The 16,195-nt window shown below is 43.1% G+C and overlaps 3 protein-coding genes and 1 non-coding gene across 4 annotated transcripts in view; 3 read left to right on the plus strand and 1 right to left on the minus strand.

Moving 5' to 3' along the window:
- Positions 1-444: 444 nt before the first annotated feature.
- On the minus strand, positions 445-3,134 carry prf1.8 (perforin 1.8). The gene is made up of 2 exons (XM_071914440.2): positions 2,581-3,134; positions 445-1,883 (listed from the first exon to the last, which is right to left on the minus strand). The coding sequence occupies exons 1-2, from the start codon at positions 3,132-3,134 to the stop codon at positions 704-706; spliced, it is 1,734 nt and encodes a 577-aa protein (XP_071770541.2). The 3' UTR covers positions 445-703.
- A 1,845-nt stretch (positions 3,135-4,979) lies between these two features.
- bmper (BMP binding endothelial regulator) overlaps positions 4,980-16,195 on the plus strand; it is a 217,309-nt gene continuing 206,093 nt past the window's right edge. The window contains exons 1-2 of the mRNA XM_078287064.1: positions 4,980-4,996; positions 5,337-5,344. Coding sequence (XP_078143190.1) covers positions 4,980-4,996; positions 5,337-5,344 — 25 coding nt within the window. The remainder of the gene's footprint in view (positions 4,997-5,336; positions 5,345-16,195) is intronic.
- On the plus strand, positions 7,657-7,728 carry trnap-agg (transfer RNA proline (anticodon AGG)). The gene has a single exon. It is a non-coding gene; the product is annotated as a tRNA-Pro (tRNA).
- The window catches only part of bbs9 (Bardet-Biedl syndrome 9), a 188,792-nt gene continuing 182,996 nt past the window's right edge, over positions 10,400-16,195 (plus strand). The window contains exons 1-2 of the mRNA XM_078287020.1: positions 10,400-10,511; positions 11,273-11,429. Of these exons, the coding sequence (XP_078143146.1) occupies positions 10,400-10,511; positions 11,273-11,429 (269 nt within the window). The remainder of the gene's footprint in view (positions 10,512-11,272; positions 11,430-16,195) is intronic.

The following is a 16,195-nucleotide window of genomic DNA, read 5'->3' on the forward strand; positions in this document are numbered from 1 at the left end:
TGTTTTTCAGTTTGCTGCTATATTATGCGGAGCCTACTTAAGCAAAAGTAAAATTACAGATTTTTTTTTTTTAAAGTATAATTACACCAAAACACTACTCAATTACAGAAAGAGAATAACTGTAATTAGTTACTTCCAACCTTGGTTATTTCCTCATGTTGCTTGTGAAGTGTCTCACACAGTGTTGCCAGTCTCACCAGATAAACCAGAGGAATTGGCCCTTGGGATGAACATTTTTCACCAAATGAGATAATGAATAAAATAAATATCAAGCATATGTGAGCATTGTTAAAATGCTGATTAACATCCTGAGCACTCTCTCTCCTCACCAGTTACGAGCCCAATGTGTGCATGCTTGTGCATTTGTGAGTATGTTTTGTTGCATGTGAACCACAATTTACACAGAATTTTTTTATATATATAAAAAACAGACGGACAGCTGTGTTGTCTTTGCTGATGCTTTACTGGCGTAGTAGAAAGAAGTACAAGAACTGATTATTAAAAGTTTCTCACAAACACACATTTGCAATTATATTAGAAAGAGACGTAAAATAATTTTTGCACACTGAAATCAAGCAAATGAAAATGAAGAGTAACATTGAAAACTGCAGAATAGACTCTATTAACTCCTAGCAAAATATTCATCATAAAACCGAATTATACGTCTATCTTTCATCAGTCCATCTCAGCTCGGCGTCTGGCTTCAACCTGACTGACTGGTTGAATTCGCCCGCTGCAGCCTGCTCCCTCCAGCAAGGACTCCATTTCTGGTGTAGAAGACCTCGGCCAGAGAGGGACTCATGGGGCTGGGGATGTAATCTCCGCACTGCGCACCACCGAGGCTCGGTGCACACGTCACTTTGTAGGAGAAGAAGAGGGTCCCGTGCTTAAACATGCAGCTGTCTCTCACTTCCCCGCTGTGCAGATCGAATGAGCACTCGCCAAGGAGATCGCTGTTCCAGTATTTGTCTTCATCGTAAACGACGAACATGAGTGTGGTCGCCATGTTAATGGTGATGGGTCCAAATTCAAACCTCTCTGACCATTTAGGATTATTGTTGTTCGTTATAATGGCAGTGCGCTTTTTCTGGTTACCATAGCTGACCAACACTGAACCATCTGTCTTGGTCCAGAAATCACCGTATAGACCTTCTGCAGAGAGATCAAACACTTCTAATGTTGCAAGGCCTTTCCCAGCAGGACAGCAGTTGGACTTGACGTTCTGGTTACTGTTGCAGACACAAGCACACCGGTCCCTCACGCTGGATCTGTGTCCGATCTTACAGGGCTCTGAGCATTTTATTTTCAGCGCGTTCTTCTTAATGTACGTCTCCACCGCTTTCTTCAGTCCGGCACGGGCGGGATGATCTGTCTTCAGTATGATGTGCAGGGGCTTCAGTGTGTAGCGGACCACGTCTGGTGTGATCTTCAGTGAGTCCAGCCAGCTAGAATAGGCGTAGGGGTTCGATTTCCCTTCGAAGAGGAGATCAGCTCCGTTGATATTTCCGCCAATCACCTCTGTGGTCCGGTCGTTGAACATGCTTCTGAAGCTCTGGCCGGAGCCCATCTTCTTCTTCTTTTCCTGACAGTGTGCAAACATCATCCGCACCCTGATACTGTCAGCGTACGCACCCGAGGCCTCCACTTCCAGACAATCCTTGATCTCTGTCTCCGTCAGTTGATTCATGGTTGCCTGGCAAGTCTTGACGGAAGTAATCGCCTTCATCTGCCCTCCCAGAAACACTTGCGTGATGTAATGCGTGCCGTATGTGTCAATCAGATGACTGTATTTCTGCATGGTTTTGTCTGAGTAATCTGAAGGAAGGGACTTGACGGCCTCGAGAAACTCGCGATTAAGTGGAGGATTTGTTGCCAGTCTGTATCTGTAAAACACAGAGAGATCATAATTAGGTTACAGTCCATCACAGCATCATTTCATTCAGATGTTAATGTTCATTATGTTTATTTTAAGCAAAATGACTGTCTTTAAACATCTACCATAAATAATTAGGTCGTACATCTTCTTGATTTGCGGATGCTCAACCTATCAGCATTAACAGTGCTGTTTGGGTACTCTACGAACCAGTAATCCCTTAAAATAACCTTACATTTTCATGAATTCACCCCTTAATTCATGCAAAATCCCCTTAAAATTAATTAAGGAAGTTATTAATGGAGGAGACCCCATTTAAACCTCCTTAAACACCCCCTTAATCTTGACTCCTTACTTTCTTATTTAATGAAAAATTCAGGGAGACAGAAACTTTTCCATTCATTTCCACTTAACCTGTAAACCTGCACAAAACGTATGAAAAATCCTTTAATTACTAGTGTCTCTGTCTATCAACCCATGAATAAATCCCTTATAAACGCCATGATACTTACCTTACTTTTTTAAAGCTATGTTATTTTTAAAGAATAATTGATGTTTATGTAATGGAGAAATTAAGGACATTTCAGGGATAAAATTAAGGGGTTTGGTTTCGTAGTGATACAGGACATTTCTTAGCCTATTGAGCATCGGTAAACTAAGAGTTAAAGTACAGTAACCATGTCAGATGTCTTTATGGTTGTACTCACGTGTAGAAGTCACAGTGGACAGCGTGGCGAAGGAAGGTGTACAGGTCCTCTTTTGACTTCTTCATGGCGTAGGTGGCTGCTCTGGAGTGGGACCCTCCGAAGGCCACGCCGACCGTGACCTGAGGGTTCACCGGAATATCCAGGCCGATTTTCCAGTTATTGGTCACGGCCGACGTGGAGTCATTGATGAGGGATTCGCTGGAGTCGTAAGCGGTGCCGGACACCTTCATGCTGCAGCTGGGGAGGGCTCTCCAGTCCACCGCCGCCACCGGCACCTTCTGCTTCTCCCCCTTCATGTAGGAGTTCCTGTGCAGCGTGCAGGTGCCGTTGCCGCGGTCCCATTTCTCAGTGTCGATGACGTAGGCGCCTTTCCGCTGCATGGTGACGATGTCGAAGCCTTCTCCTCCCAGGTTGTGACCGGGGACGAAGTCGGCGCGCTCGCACTCCTGCTGGTCGCCGATGAGGCTTTCGCTTTCTTCTTCCGTCTCGCTCGATGGCAGACACGGAGGAGGCCAGGCCCAGCACAGGAGCAGGAGCTGCCACAGCCTCGCCATCTAGGACACAATGAACGGTGACAGGAGGAAAAAACATGAAGTTACAGTTATTTGTTATAAGTTTATTGAGAGAGGATAAACCCCTTGGGATGTATCATCTCGTTTTGGAGGGGGTCCATCCTACAGCAAAACACAGAATACCAAACAAAGACTAACACACAAAATAATTTCCTTCTATCTGCATATACACATAAGTAATCCAATCAAGTAAATTGTCAGAGAATTTCAATGTGAATGCATATCATTAAATAATCACATCAGGCAACACAAAGACATAAAACAAAAAAAGAAAAAGAAGAGAAGGGGGATTAGTCATAAATCAAGTGAGAATCACAAAAAGCATGAACGTTCAGTTTTAAGATAAGAAAAAAGTAGGTTCTTAATGTTGTTATGGATCTTAAAGAGTCTGGTAACTTATTCTAATCAGAAGGAGCCTTAAAAACAAAAGCTGTTTTCACAATTTCTGACCTGACCTGAATGTCAGTGGATACATTTAAAAAAAAGAAAAAAAAAAGTGAAAATGTCTTCATACACTGTACTTACAGTATACAGCTTCAACATAAAATATATTAAAAGATATTAAGCTATGGACTTCCAACAATTTTGAACAAGATGAATTTGTTGTGAAATATTACTCAGGTGAGCGTCTTACCTCCGCTGTCAGCAGTAAGTTCTGTTCAGTCTCTTCGATTGTCTGACTTATATTAGCGTTGAGGTGGAGGTGGAGCCTTGTTTGTTTCTGGAATCTAATAAATGTTCTCAGAAGTTTTATACAGAATAAATGACTGCTTTCACACTTTTTTTTTTTACTTCTTTCACACCCTAACAAGATGAGAGATAAGGTAGAGCTGTAATGGCCGTGGGGGAAATTGGGCAGTTGCAACAGAAAAAAAAAAAAGTAACAGGGTACAGAAAGGAAATAAAAGAATATTATAAAGAATGTAGGCAGGTTTAGAGGGTTTGATAAACAGAAGAAATGATAAAAGAAATGAGTTTGAACTCTGTCCTCTCGTCTTGTTAGAATTCAGATTCAACAACAGATGCTGCTGCTAAAACTAAATGGAATATTGCTTTAAATTGATTTTTACACTACAGTACTTTTACTTCTACTTAAAGGAACAGTTCGGTATTTTGAACCCTGAGAAAAAGTAGTTCCTATCCAAATTGTTATCCAATTATCCAAAACACAACTATTGACAGAAAGCTCGGTTTTTTACATTTTTTTTCAAGATAACATACTGATACCGGTATGATTATACTGTGAGCGTCGTGTTTGGTAAAACAACGTTTATCATAGCTTTCAAAGACTCTGGCGTATGCCCCGAGGTTTCTACTGCAGTAGAGTAGGAGAGGACAGCTCGGTGTTACCGGACGGGCGGAGCGGGCGGCTAGAGCAGTTCTGGTTTCTACTAATAGAGATCATGACAGAAAACATGTTATTTGGGCCCAGGGTTCAAAATACCGAACTATCCCTTTAAGTAAAATATCAGCAAAGTAACAGTCTCTCTCCTTGAATCTGCTGGGACTATTTTCCCTGGTACTGACCTGCGGCCATATCAGATTCAAACAGAAACACATCACAGCTGTAGTATATATAAGATAAGACAAGACAAGACAAGATAAGATAAGATAAGATAAGATAAGACAGCACTTTATTGATCCCCTTGGGGAAATTCAGGTGCCACAGCAGCAACTGGCAGAACAGTGCCAAGGAAGTCAAGTACAGGAAGGTAATAAAAGAAAAGAGGTAATAAAATAAAATAAAATAAAGGTAATGTACATAATATAAAACTATAGAGACAGTGCAAATAGATGCAAATAATAAATGCAGATTCGGATAAGTCCATGGATATATTCCAGAGGTACGTAATATCTGTGTGCAACATAATCAAGAGTCAAAAATATAATTTATTAGTGTCAATTAGGGGGGTCTAAGGGGCTAGGGTCCGTGACTGAATGAACTCTGAACTGTGTTTTGCAGTGAATATACAATACATATAATATAATATTAATTTAACAGAAGTAAGAAGCACCGAGCCAGACTCATTCACACCAGCACTTCACACCTCATCCTCACAACCGGCCAGCTCTGCCTGGACCAGGCGGTGCTGTGATGCTGCGGCTGTCTGTGGCTGTGCAAAGTTGTTGCACAGCTGACGGTTAATATCAACAGACAGCAGCACCGATTCACAGATAGCAGAGGTGTAATAGTATGGTCACTGGTCCCATGATGAAGTTCTGCAAGTCTGATGAGAGCAAGCAAGCAGTGAGGCTTGATGACAGCACTTTGACACAGTTTGAAAAGCAGAAGGAGTAATTGTGGATCGAAAACAATAATGATATCAACAGATGACACTGCTGTGTCACTTGAATGAAACTCTGCTGCTCTCTGCCCGGTTTAAAACATTATACAATGCTCTTTAAGCTATCATACTGAACAATATGTGAAATAATGAACTTGTTTTTAGCTTGGAAGCTATGCATTTTTGAGTTTATCCAATCGGTTCTGAAAGGGTTTCATAAGGCCGAGGGTGGCAGAATTTTCTGTGACCCTTCAGTTGAAGTTAAAACATGAAAATCAACAAATTTGGAGTTTTTTCATCTGACAGTGACATTATGCTTATATAACTTACACCTGTCTGATGCTACTTAGTATGTGTACTATTATTTTTTTCCGTCAGCCTGAAAGGAGGGTAAACTCTATTCTGCAAATAAAAAGGAGGGTAAAGTGAGTTTGTTTTTCCTGCCGTCTGCCTGAATCCATCTGAATGCAGCATGAGTTTAGGAAGTCGGAAAGCCCGGCCCCCTGCAGATATATTATGGATGCAGTAAATACCTTACTGCATCATACTGCACCTTTAATTGTATATTGGCACTCATACAAATGATCATACCCACTATCTTGGTAGCAATTTGAGCAATTTTAGTGTTGTTTGCACTGACCTACCTGATGGGCTGGGTCTTGACACGACAGATGCACATGATATAGTACAGTGATTCTCAACCTTTTTCATGTGAAGGACCGCTAATTTAGCCCACATTAGGGCCAGATTTTGTCTCTTGAAGCCAAATCTGAGAATATTTTTATTGTTAGATATGATTTTGTCCAGAATCTGTATTGTAGGTAGAGAGATAACAGTGAAACTATGATAAAAACAGTCATTCTTCTATATACTCTAATTGAGTTAACTTCTTGTAAATGTAAATAATGGTGAAGTTTAACACTTCATCAATTTGCTGTGGACCCCCTGGAACCCCCTCAAGGACCCCTGGTGGTCCCCGGATCACACGTTGAGCACCACTGATATAGTACATTACAGTACATTACAGGATGAATGGTGATCTGTGGCCGCATGTAGGGGACAACTGGTTCACCCAGGGCCTCTAATGGGATGATGTGGGCAGGTCGGGGGTCTCCAACCACGTGGTACCTGCACACACACAGCAAACACAACACCAACTCATCAGCTGGTTTCACTTCTCAGGTCCTCCTCTCCGGTTGAAGGTGTGCTAATGCCAGAGGCGGGGACTTGAGTCACGATTTTAATTACTTGAGACTTGACTTGCTGCATGAAGAGAAGACTTAAGACTTGACTTGACTTGGGTTCTGGTGACTTGGGACTCGACTCTGACTTGTACTTTGACGACTTGAAAAGGTTTCTAAAGTCTTGACTTGAGATCTTGTGTTTGTGTAAATGACTTAGATTGAAAGTGATGAGATTTGTTCCAGCAGACGACTGAATTTAAATTCTGTTTTCTGAATTTGTATGGAATGATTGAATTTATTGAAGTTGAAACTGATTCTAGAAATCAAACTCATGATGCTCTTACCAAGTTTTTATCCTATTAAAACCATATTGCATTGAAAAGTCCTAGATATTTAGTTTTCTTGAAGATATTAAATTGATACTGGACTCTTGATTTGTTCTGACTTGACTTGCTGTTCTACATTTAGACTTGAGACTTGACATTAATGACATGGACTTGACTTGGACTTGGTAATCTACATTTAGACTCGGGACTTGACTTGAGACTTGTGCCTCAAGACTTGAGACTGACTTGGGACCTGAGCAAAGTTGACTTGGTCACACCTCTGGCTAATGCTAATCAATGAAATCAGCTGCTGTAGTGCAGAGGTCCTGCTGTAGTGCTGCTGCTTTTCTATTCTGCCAGGTTTTCATGCTAGTTGTCTAATCAGGGAGTGATTTAGATTTAGACATAGGCTGACAGGTGAATACAATGAACTACCTGGTAGGACAGAAGTCCAGCAGTACTCTGGACCCTGATTACCAGATTTGAGGCCCACTGCAGTGTTTGGCTGGATGAAAACGTGGCTCTCAGAAACCACTACTGAGAAATTCAGGTAGAGATAAGCTGCAGTACCAAAACACGCCTGTAGATGGCCGTCAGTCATAAGAGGATAGTGTGAAGCGGTCCTTAAAAATAGTTACAGGACAGCAGCAGTCATGCAACGTGGCATACATTACAGTCTGAAACAGGCGGTCAGGCTGATTTTGCAGGCGGCTCGTTGGTCTAGGGGTATGATTCTCGCTTAGGGTGCGAGAGGTCCCGGGTTCAAATCCCGGACGAGCCCTCACTTTTCACATCCAGATCCCTAAAATCTAATCATATAGTGGTTGTTACCCAAAACAAGTCTGGGTTGTGCGGAACGACCTACTAGATGCACTGAATTGTAATCAAGTGAAAAACGCTGCAGACTTCCCCTACCCCAGGCCGTTATTGCCAGGTTAGATGTCTTCTTTTCATTTTAATATCACTTTACCAAATGACACAAAACACTGCATGTTGAATAAACTGGACTGACTGCATATGAATAAATACCATAGAGTTGTGCCTGTATATACTCCACATCCATTGGAATCAAAAACTACCAGAAAAGTAGCCTACTATAACCTACTATACTATAACGATATAATACTCCCATGCTATAACCTCAGTCCTCTCACTGAAACAAGGCATGCCCTTCACGCTCCAAAAACACAATTTCCCGTCGACCCTCAGTGTAGTTTAGTTCCGCTCATGCGCAAAGGCGTCCGGCTTCTCCGTTGAGCGTCAGTGCCATGACAACAAGACGATGGCAGCAAGCAAGTTGGTGAGAAATGTGATTTTTGTCTGAACGGGAGAAAAAACGTCGACTTTTACAGACTGGCTCGTCTTCATTAAGGTGAGAAAAACCCGTAAAGAGTTGAATGTATTCTGTCGTTAGTCCAGAGGCTGGTGAGAGAGCGGTGCTGCTAGTCTTGACCTGGCTGCAAGTAACCAGGTAGAGCTAGCTAATTAGCCGGCTAAGCTAAAGTTAATTCAGCTAGCTAGTTCAGCTACCTGTGCAGGTTACCGGGGCTTGTTACCTGGTTATAGCCTCGTCTGTGTGTGTTCAATTCACCGACTTGAATGTTTTCCCGTTGCTCAGACACAGATGACTCGTTTATCAAAACAATAGTCCTCCTGGGTCTAAAACCTCTTGTCTCTAATCATGTGCTGTCCAGGCCCAGGAGGATGGATTTTAACTTCAGCTAAACACTGAAACAGCTGATTTCACTAGTTAGCCCCCTCCTCTGTGGTTGAAGGTGTGCTGACCAGTGAAATGAGCTGCTGTAGTGTTTGGGTGGAAAGAAAACCTGCAGACTCTCTCATGATTTCAGCTGTGTAATGTCTGCACACTAAGCTGCTCTTGGTACAAATCAACAGATGGTAACCCTACAGTTTAAAAGCCTGATCATTGGATGTGATGGGACTCTTTATTGATCCCCGTAGTTTTCTCTTACAGGGGTGTTGGTCAGCTCCAACATCCCAGGAGCTGGTAGGGATTCAGAGTCTTGCTCAAGTGGTTGGTCAGACAAACAGAACAAGCACAAACTGGGATGCTTTGAGTTGAAGTCATTTGAAATTTCTGCGTCCTTCATGCCTGTAGTAGGAATTAGTTTGGGTTATTAAAAACAGTTGAATAGCTAATGAAATTCAACCGGATTGGCTAGCCGCAAGCAGTGTAGGCTATGTGCAACAGGTTGAGCCAATGAAGCACAAAGCCAACCAAGCAGACCTTTGCAGTCTGATACAGTCACTTAGCTTGTTAGAAAGTCCTCTGTGATATTACTGAGTAGTTTTGGACTAGGATGTGCAGGCAAACCTTATTCTAGATTTACTTATCCAGGAAGGAGCTGTCATGGCTTCCTGTCCCTCTCCCTGGCTTTATATGGAGAAGACAGTTAGAATAAACAGCACTACCTGTATGTGTTGGAGCAGTTAAATGACCAGGGACTGCTGTATGTTCAGTAGTTATAAAGAAGAGGTTTAATAATAAAATGGAAGATTAGTACTTTGATTCTCCCCACCTGCCCCCCTCAAGGTTTTTTGACATGTAAATATGAATTTGTTCTTACTTGAAATGCCTTGACAGGAAAAGGTGTATAGAAATCAAACAGTCTTATTGATCATACAGCTGGTCAGGCTATATGGCAAAGTGTACTCTAGATAGGAGGGATTCTCTATCTCTCTGGATTAGCCGTCCTTTCCACCTGCTCAGCACTTAAGAAAAGCTGCTTGGCTACACCCCCTCCCCCCTCTCCCACCTCCTCCCTCTCCCACCTCCACCCACAGCCATGGAATCCTCGGGTCATGTGACTGGTCCTCTGCTCTGCCATTGGCTGCCGGTGACAGCCCAACTTGTAGCTGGCAGTCAGACAGGACAGTGGTCGCTTCCTGTGGAGAAGTGTCACCAGGTTATAGTTAAACTGATAATCCAGATTATTTAGCTACACATCGTGATCACGATTATTAATCATGATCATCATTAGTCATGGGACTTCATCAATCATTAGTCTTGTTGAGTTAAACTAATAATCTGCACATTACACACATAATCTGTAAAACAGATAAATGTCTGTTTTGCTGCTCTCTATCACTGACTACTCTAACTCAACAGTGATCCAACCTATATCCAGTTCATAAAGCTTCTCCACTGTCTGTTCTAAACAGCCGGTGTCTGGTAGCTCTTTCCTGGGAAAAATCCTCTGCCACACAGGAAGTGATGCATTTTACATTTCCAGTTTGTTTGGAATAAACAGAAGAAGAAGAACTGGGTAGTTAGCATGAGCAGCGATAGCCACCATGGCTGAACAGACAAAGAAAAGAGCGCCACAGGAGAATATATCTAACCTCTCTCTGTTTCTCTCTCTCTCTCTCTCTCTCTCTCTCTCTCTCTCTCTCTCTCTTTCTCTCTTTCTCTCTGTTCAATCAGAGGCAGGATGTCTCTGTTCAAAGCCCGTGATTGGTGGTCGGCGGTGCTCGGCGAGGGGGAGGAGTTTGACCAGGGATGCCTGTGTGTCGGAGACGTGGACAACAGCGGCACGGGACATGGTCAGTGTGTGTGTGTGTGTGTGTGTGTGTGTGTGTTGCTGGTAGCTTGTGGAATTCTGCACACATCGAAAATGCATGTTGTGATGTATGTTAGTGAGAGAGTGGAAACTTTCTCACTAACTTCTGTGTAAATCTCAGATATATATCATCAAACTATCTTCCTCTGTGGGTTAAAATATTTTTTTTTACCTCTTAAATCTTGAAATCCACCAACCACTTTCATTATTTTACCAGACAACTACTGTAGATGTTTAGAGTAGAATAGGACTCCAAATGATGCCTGTTTATCTAGTAGTAGATTAAATGGCTGGTAGCTGATGGTACTTTTCCAGTCTGACATATAAACTTCAGTACAATCAGAGACCAAAAGCTACGCAGTGTCACCCTACCCCTTAAGCCAACAACAACACGAAGACCAAAAGACACACACACACACACACACACACACACACACACACACACACACACACACACAAAGAAATATGTCAGTAAATGAAGGCGCATATTCCTCCTGTCAGAGAGAACCAAGATGAAACAGAAGGCCATGATCCCATAGGATGCTTTTTAGGATGCATTCTTCCTAGGAGTGTCCTATCTGATCATTGCCTGATGAAATCAAAATGAATTCCCTCTCTCTGTTTGGTAGAGCAGACAGATGTACCGGCTACAACTGAACCAACATTTGGCTGGTGTCAGGTGTTTGGCTGTGACTTGTAAACATCCTTGTTCCTCCTGCTGTGTGTGTGTGTGTGGGCTTGCAGACAAGGTGGTGGTGGGCAGCTACATGGGGATGCTGCGGATCTTCTCCCCTCATGGCAGTAAGCCGGGGGAGGGGGGCCAGAGCCAGGCCGAAGCCCAGCTGCTGGAGGTCCAGCTCCGAGACCCCATCATCCAGGTGGAGGTCGGCAAGTTCGTCTCGTAAGTACACACGCAAACCTGGACTGAGGCCACCTGAATTTTAGTTTGTTATATTTGCAGTTTTCTCCAAAATGAGTCATCCACCGTTCTGAAAAATGTGACGCATAATTTGACAAAATGACTGATGGCACAAAATTAATAAAAATTATGGTACTTTTTTAAGGTTCCAGGCAAGGGACTACTCAACTATCTGTAGGCACCATATAGACTTCTTCTTCTTTGTTTTTATGAATTAATAATTTTTTTTTAGAATTGAATTTAAATTGTAGGCAATAACACTTTTACAGATTGTATGTATTTGTGATGATTAACATCAGGTAATATGGAAATTTGGAAAAGAATTCTTAATGTTTTTTTGGCCAAGGACATTGTGTCACACAGTAGGGAAACATTTCCTCTACTTCCTGTACTATCTGAAAATGGCATGTTAGCACAACATTGTTAGCATTCCTTATATAAACTAATGGCTACCACTAGCCACAAGCTAAAGAGCGAGTACCACTGGCTTTAATGAGGAATGCTAACAATCTTAACAGAATGCCACTCCAGATAAATCAAGTCAGCGCAGATTTGTGCTCTAACACCAGGATCAGTGATCGTGTTGCTAATCCCTCTCTCCTCCATCCTTCCATCTCTTCATCCCTCTGTCTCTCCATCCTTTCCGGTTTGCCTGCCCGTAGTGAGGCCTTGACCTGCAGTATGTTGTAGGTCAGAGTGGCATTAAGCACATATAGCCCTGCTGGGAGGCAGGCTAAAGCACTGCCGCACGAACAGAGACTTCAGCCTTATTGTCTTAGGACAGAAATCTAACCCTCCTCTGCAGAACTTGGTTAGGTTAAGATTGTGTAAAGGCTGTATGAGGATGTAAGAAACTGATGCACTGGGAAATTTGCTTGGGAATTTGTTTTTGCACGTTTTGCAGTCTGACCAGGAATGGTTCAATAAGTATCATGAAGCAAGTTTTCTGTCTCAGCTTTTGTTCTGATGGAATGATTACTGTAAATGTAGCCCCAAGGCATTTTAAATTTACATAAAAATGTAATTTTAAAATGTACTGATTTGCTTAATGTGCACATGAACTAGCTCTTGCACACGTGCCACTTTGTCTTCCCTTTTTGCACTTCAGCTCCTTTTATGCTACTCTTCTTTTATTTACTCTACCAGTGATGCTTTTTGTGGCCAGTTTGTCCTGATACTGTCATGTTTTGGTGTGATTTTTGTGTATTTACATTGTTTGTAACCCTGGCTGCAAACAACAACAACAACAACATTTCCCCTGGTGGGATGATAAAGATAATGTGAATGTGAATTTAGCTGACATTCTTCTCCAGAATGACTTGCAGTGAATGAGCAGGTTCAATGTCTTACTCAATTACTCTTCAATATGTTGTTGCTGGGTTTGAACATTTCACCTCTTCTGGCCTCTCTAAGCTCTAGTCTGTCCTGCTGTCCCCAGACTCTCAACAGATCAAGATCCCACCTACAGAAAACCATCATGTTTTACAGGAACCACGTTGTGTCACTGAAGCATTTATATAGTGCAACCTCTGTAGATAATATGCATACTTACATTTATTTGTCTTTTGTGGTGTATATTTGTATGTCCCGATGTGTGTATATTTGGTCACTAAGGCCCTGACCTTTGCACTCTTCACTATTGGTTGCTTGTGATCTGTAGTCACAGCAATATTGTCAGGGATCTGTGGCTTCGACCCCTACTCTCCTTACTGTTGGTTGCTTATAATGTTGGTGATCTAGGAATTGAAGCTTTTTCCACTGTCAGACTCATTGTAAGCCAATAACAGGCACAACAGCTAAAAGCCTAAAGCATGTAGCTGACTCTCTTGTCGCTTATAGACACGTCGGCTGTTGCAGGGATTGAACCTTTGAGCTTTTAATTACGGTACGGCCTCTGTGACCACTAGGCCACCCTGACATCCATACTGTCTGTATATATATGTTTAACCTATGTGTGCTGCCTGGGAACGAGTCACAGGTCTTTCTTTAACTCTGTGTCATGACCTGCAGTGAATTATAAGCATTCATAATATAGCTTATAATATAGCCTTACTTTAAGCTGCCAGACAGAAACACCCATTCATAACTCATTGCTCCGCTTTTTCATTCACAGAAAGCCTCCCCGCTGTAACGCACCACCACATTAAGATGGTTTTTTTCCCTGCGACGCATACTAACCCAAACCGCCTTGTCAGGAGTTTCTCTCCCTCCCCGTGATTTACCACGATCCATCAGCCACCCAGCGTCCCAAACATAGCTGTGCTTACAGCGTCAGGTTAACCACCGAGTTGCTAGCATAGCTGTCAGAGCCCGAGGGCCCCGTCCCGCTTTGTTATTGCACCAGATAATTGGATCTCAAGACCTGACCTCCGCCGGCTCAGGGTCAAGTGAAATGCGCAAATGCCTCCAGTAAAAATGACATGTTTCGGAGCTAAGGCGATTAAGTGATCCCTCCCGGCCAAAAGTATGTGAAAAGTGGGGAGAAAGGAAAGAGGAAGGAGGGAGGAATGGAATGGTGTGGGATGAAGACATGTATGTTGCTCGGTGGACAGTTTTATCCACTTTATATTAAGCTACACAGGAAATGGAACCCCAAACCCTGGCGGTGTCGGAGCCTTGCTCCACCCACTGAGTTACACAGGGAACCCAACCCCTAGTTTGAGCAGTTACTTGGTGGACGCTTTTATCCTGTGCAGCTGACAGGATCTTGAGTGTATACATTTTAGCACGGGTGGCCCCAGCGGGAAAGGAACCCCTCACCCTGGTCAGTGTAGTTCATTCATGCTTTTTGTGGAATGTGCAGCATCGTTAACGGCATTAACGGTGGTATGATGCAATTGCAACCTGTGTGACACACCTCCACAACCTCCAAAAATCCAAACCACAGAACCTGAATGAGTAGAGCAGTCATTCCCATTCAAATCAACGCTCCTGGACGGTCGGAGCGGCGGCCATCTTGCTGTGACCCGTCGGACTAGCTTCTGTATAAAGCGACTGACAGCAAGTCACTGAGCTGAGAGGTTTTACAGCAAGAACCAAAGCAGCTTCTCTGTCTCCTCGCTGCCATGGATTGCTAACATGCTAATGTTGACTAGAAGAGCTAGAGAGAGAAGTACAGTCTGTGATGAAGCTACGTTAGCCTCGTCGCTAACGTTAGCTTTCAGTTGAGTTTTGACAGTTTGCTAACACTCATCTGCACAGTTCTCAAGACAGTGTGACAGACTTTACAGCCTTAATGTCCAGACTTGTGTTGTCACCATAGCAACCAACACTTAAAATTCCATAATCGCCATTTTATGCTGTACTAGCTAAATTACCATGGCTGTGGCCGGGATGCATCACTATCTGCGTTTTAGGGCACTAATACATACGGCAGACATTTTTTGTTAGTGTCTGAATCACAAAATGATATTGTGGAATTATTTTGAGGGCACTACATATTTCCCACAATGCACTGTAATATCTAGTGAACAAGCCTGGTCACTAAAACGGCGAAAGTATACCAAAATGCATTGCGAGTCTGTCGTACTGGGTCGTTGCCAAGCAACAAAGTTATTAAGTTAACTGGCGTGTATTCTAGAATCTTTATTGAGGATGAGAGCGGGGCAATTTAAAAATGACAGAAAATGCTTAGATGATGCCTCTTGCTATTTAGGCTACATGAATATTGCTATCTTCATCTTGTCATGTTAGTTGAAACGTTTGTTTATACGACTGGTGAATGCAGACGCAGGTTGATGATGAATTATTAGTGTCCGAATTCACTCATTAATCATGCGTGATTTACCGCTAATTAGTGCACTAATAGAGCAGCACTATATAGGGCAATACAAATGAGGGAATAGTGATCCATTCCGGCCACAGCCCATGACAAACAGTGGAAGGACCGTTATATCCATTCAAGTTCTGTGATGCAGTTATTGTTCGTTGCTATGGTGACAGAACCCTCACTCAGTTCTTTGAACTGCTTTGACTGAAAGAACCATCAATTGGTGAATACTGAAATAAAGTATGAATCAGCCGTTAGTGCCTTGCTCTACCCACTGAGCTCCACAGGGAATAGAACCCCTAGCCCTGGCAGCGGTAGTGCCTTGCTCTCCCCGTCGAGCTTCACTATATTTGTCATCGCTGTGGTTCTTTCCTGTGGGTGCACAGGGACCTCCTGGAGAGCCGGGGTTTCTGGGAAAAGCCACGGTGGTTTTTCCTCGTAGGCTTCCCACATCGGCATGCTGGGAGCAGGGCGAGCAGAGCGATTCAGGAATCCCACTGAATCGGCCTGTTTGGAGGATGTCGTGTTTTGTTACCCGCGGTTCTCACCAAGGCATTCTTTAGAGACTGGTGGGCTTTCTGGAAGCCGGCAGCGACAGAGAGGCACGTCGTAAATACTGTCAGGAGCGGAGCGAGGTGGGGAGATGGCGAAAGGTTTTTGTTTCAACAGCGAGCAGCGTGGTTTCCCAAGGCAGAAGGAACATTTCTGGGGTCCAGCTTTCTCCTCTGTTGTTGTTCTTCCCTCAGCAAACATTACAGCTGTGGTTGAAAGTCAGTAAGACGGAATTTATGCTTCATCGTATTGAGCGGACTGATTCCCTTTGAGTGGGTTTGAAAGCAAATCCAGGATCAGCATCACTCAGCCCGTCATTCACACCTCAGCCACAATCTGTGCAACACTCCACCAGCTGTTATGATGATGATTTTAGCAGTATGGATTCAAATGATATATGATTGTAGCAGTATTGATTACAGCGCTG

The sequence above is a fragment of the Centroberyx gerrardi genome, chromosome 12, assembly GCF_048128805.1.
Source record: "Centroberyx gerrardi isolate f3 chromosome 12, fCenGer3.hap1.cur.20231027, whole genome shotgun sequence".
In the NCBI taxonomy this organism is placed as follows: Eukaryota; Metazoa; Chordata; class Actinopteri; order Beryciformes; family Berycidae; genus Centroberyx; species Centroberyx gerrardi.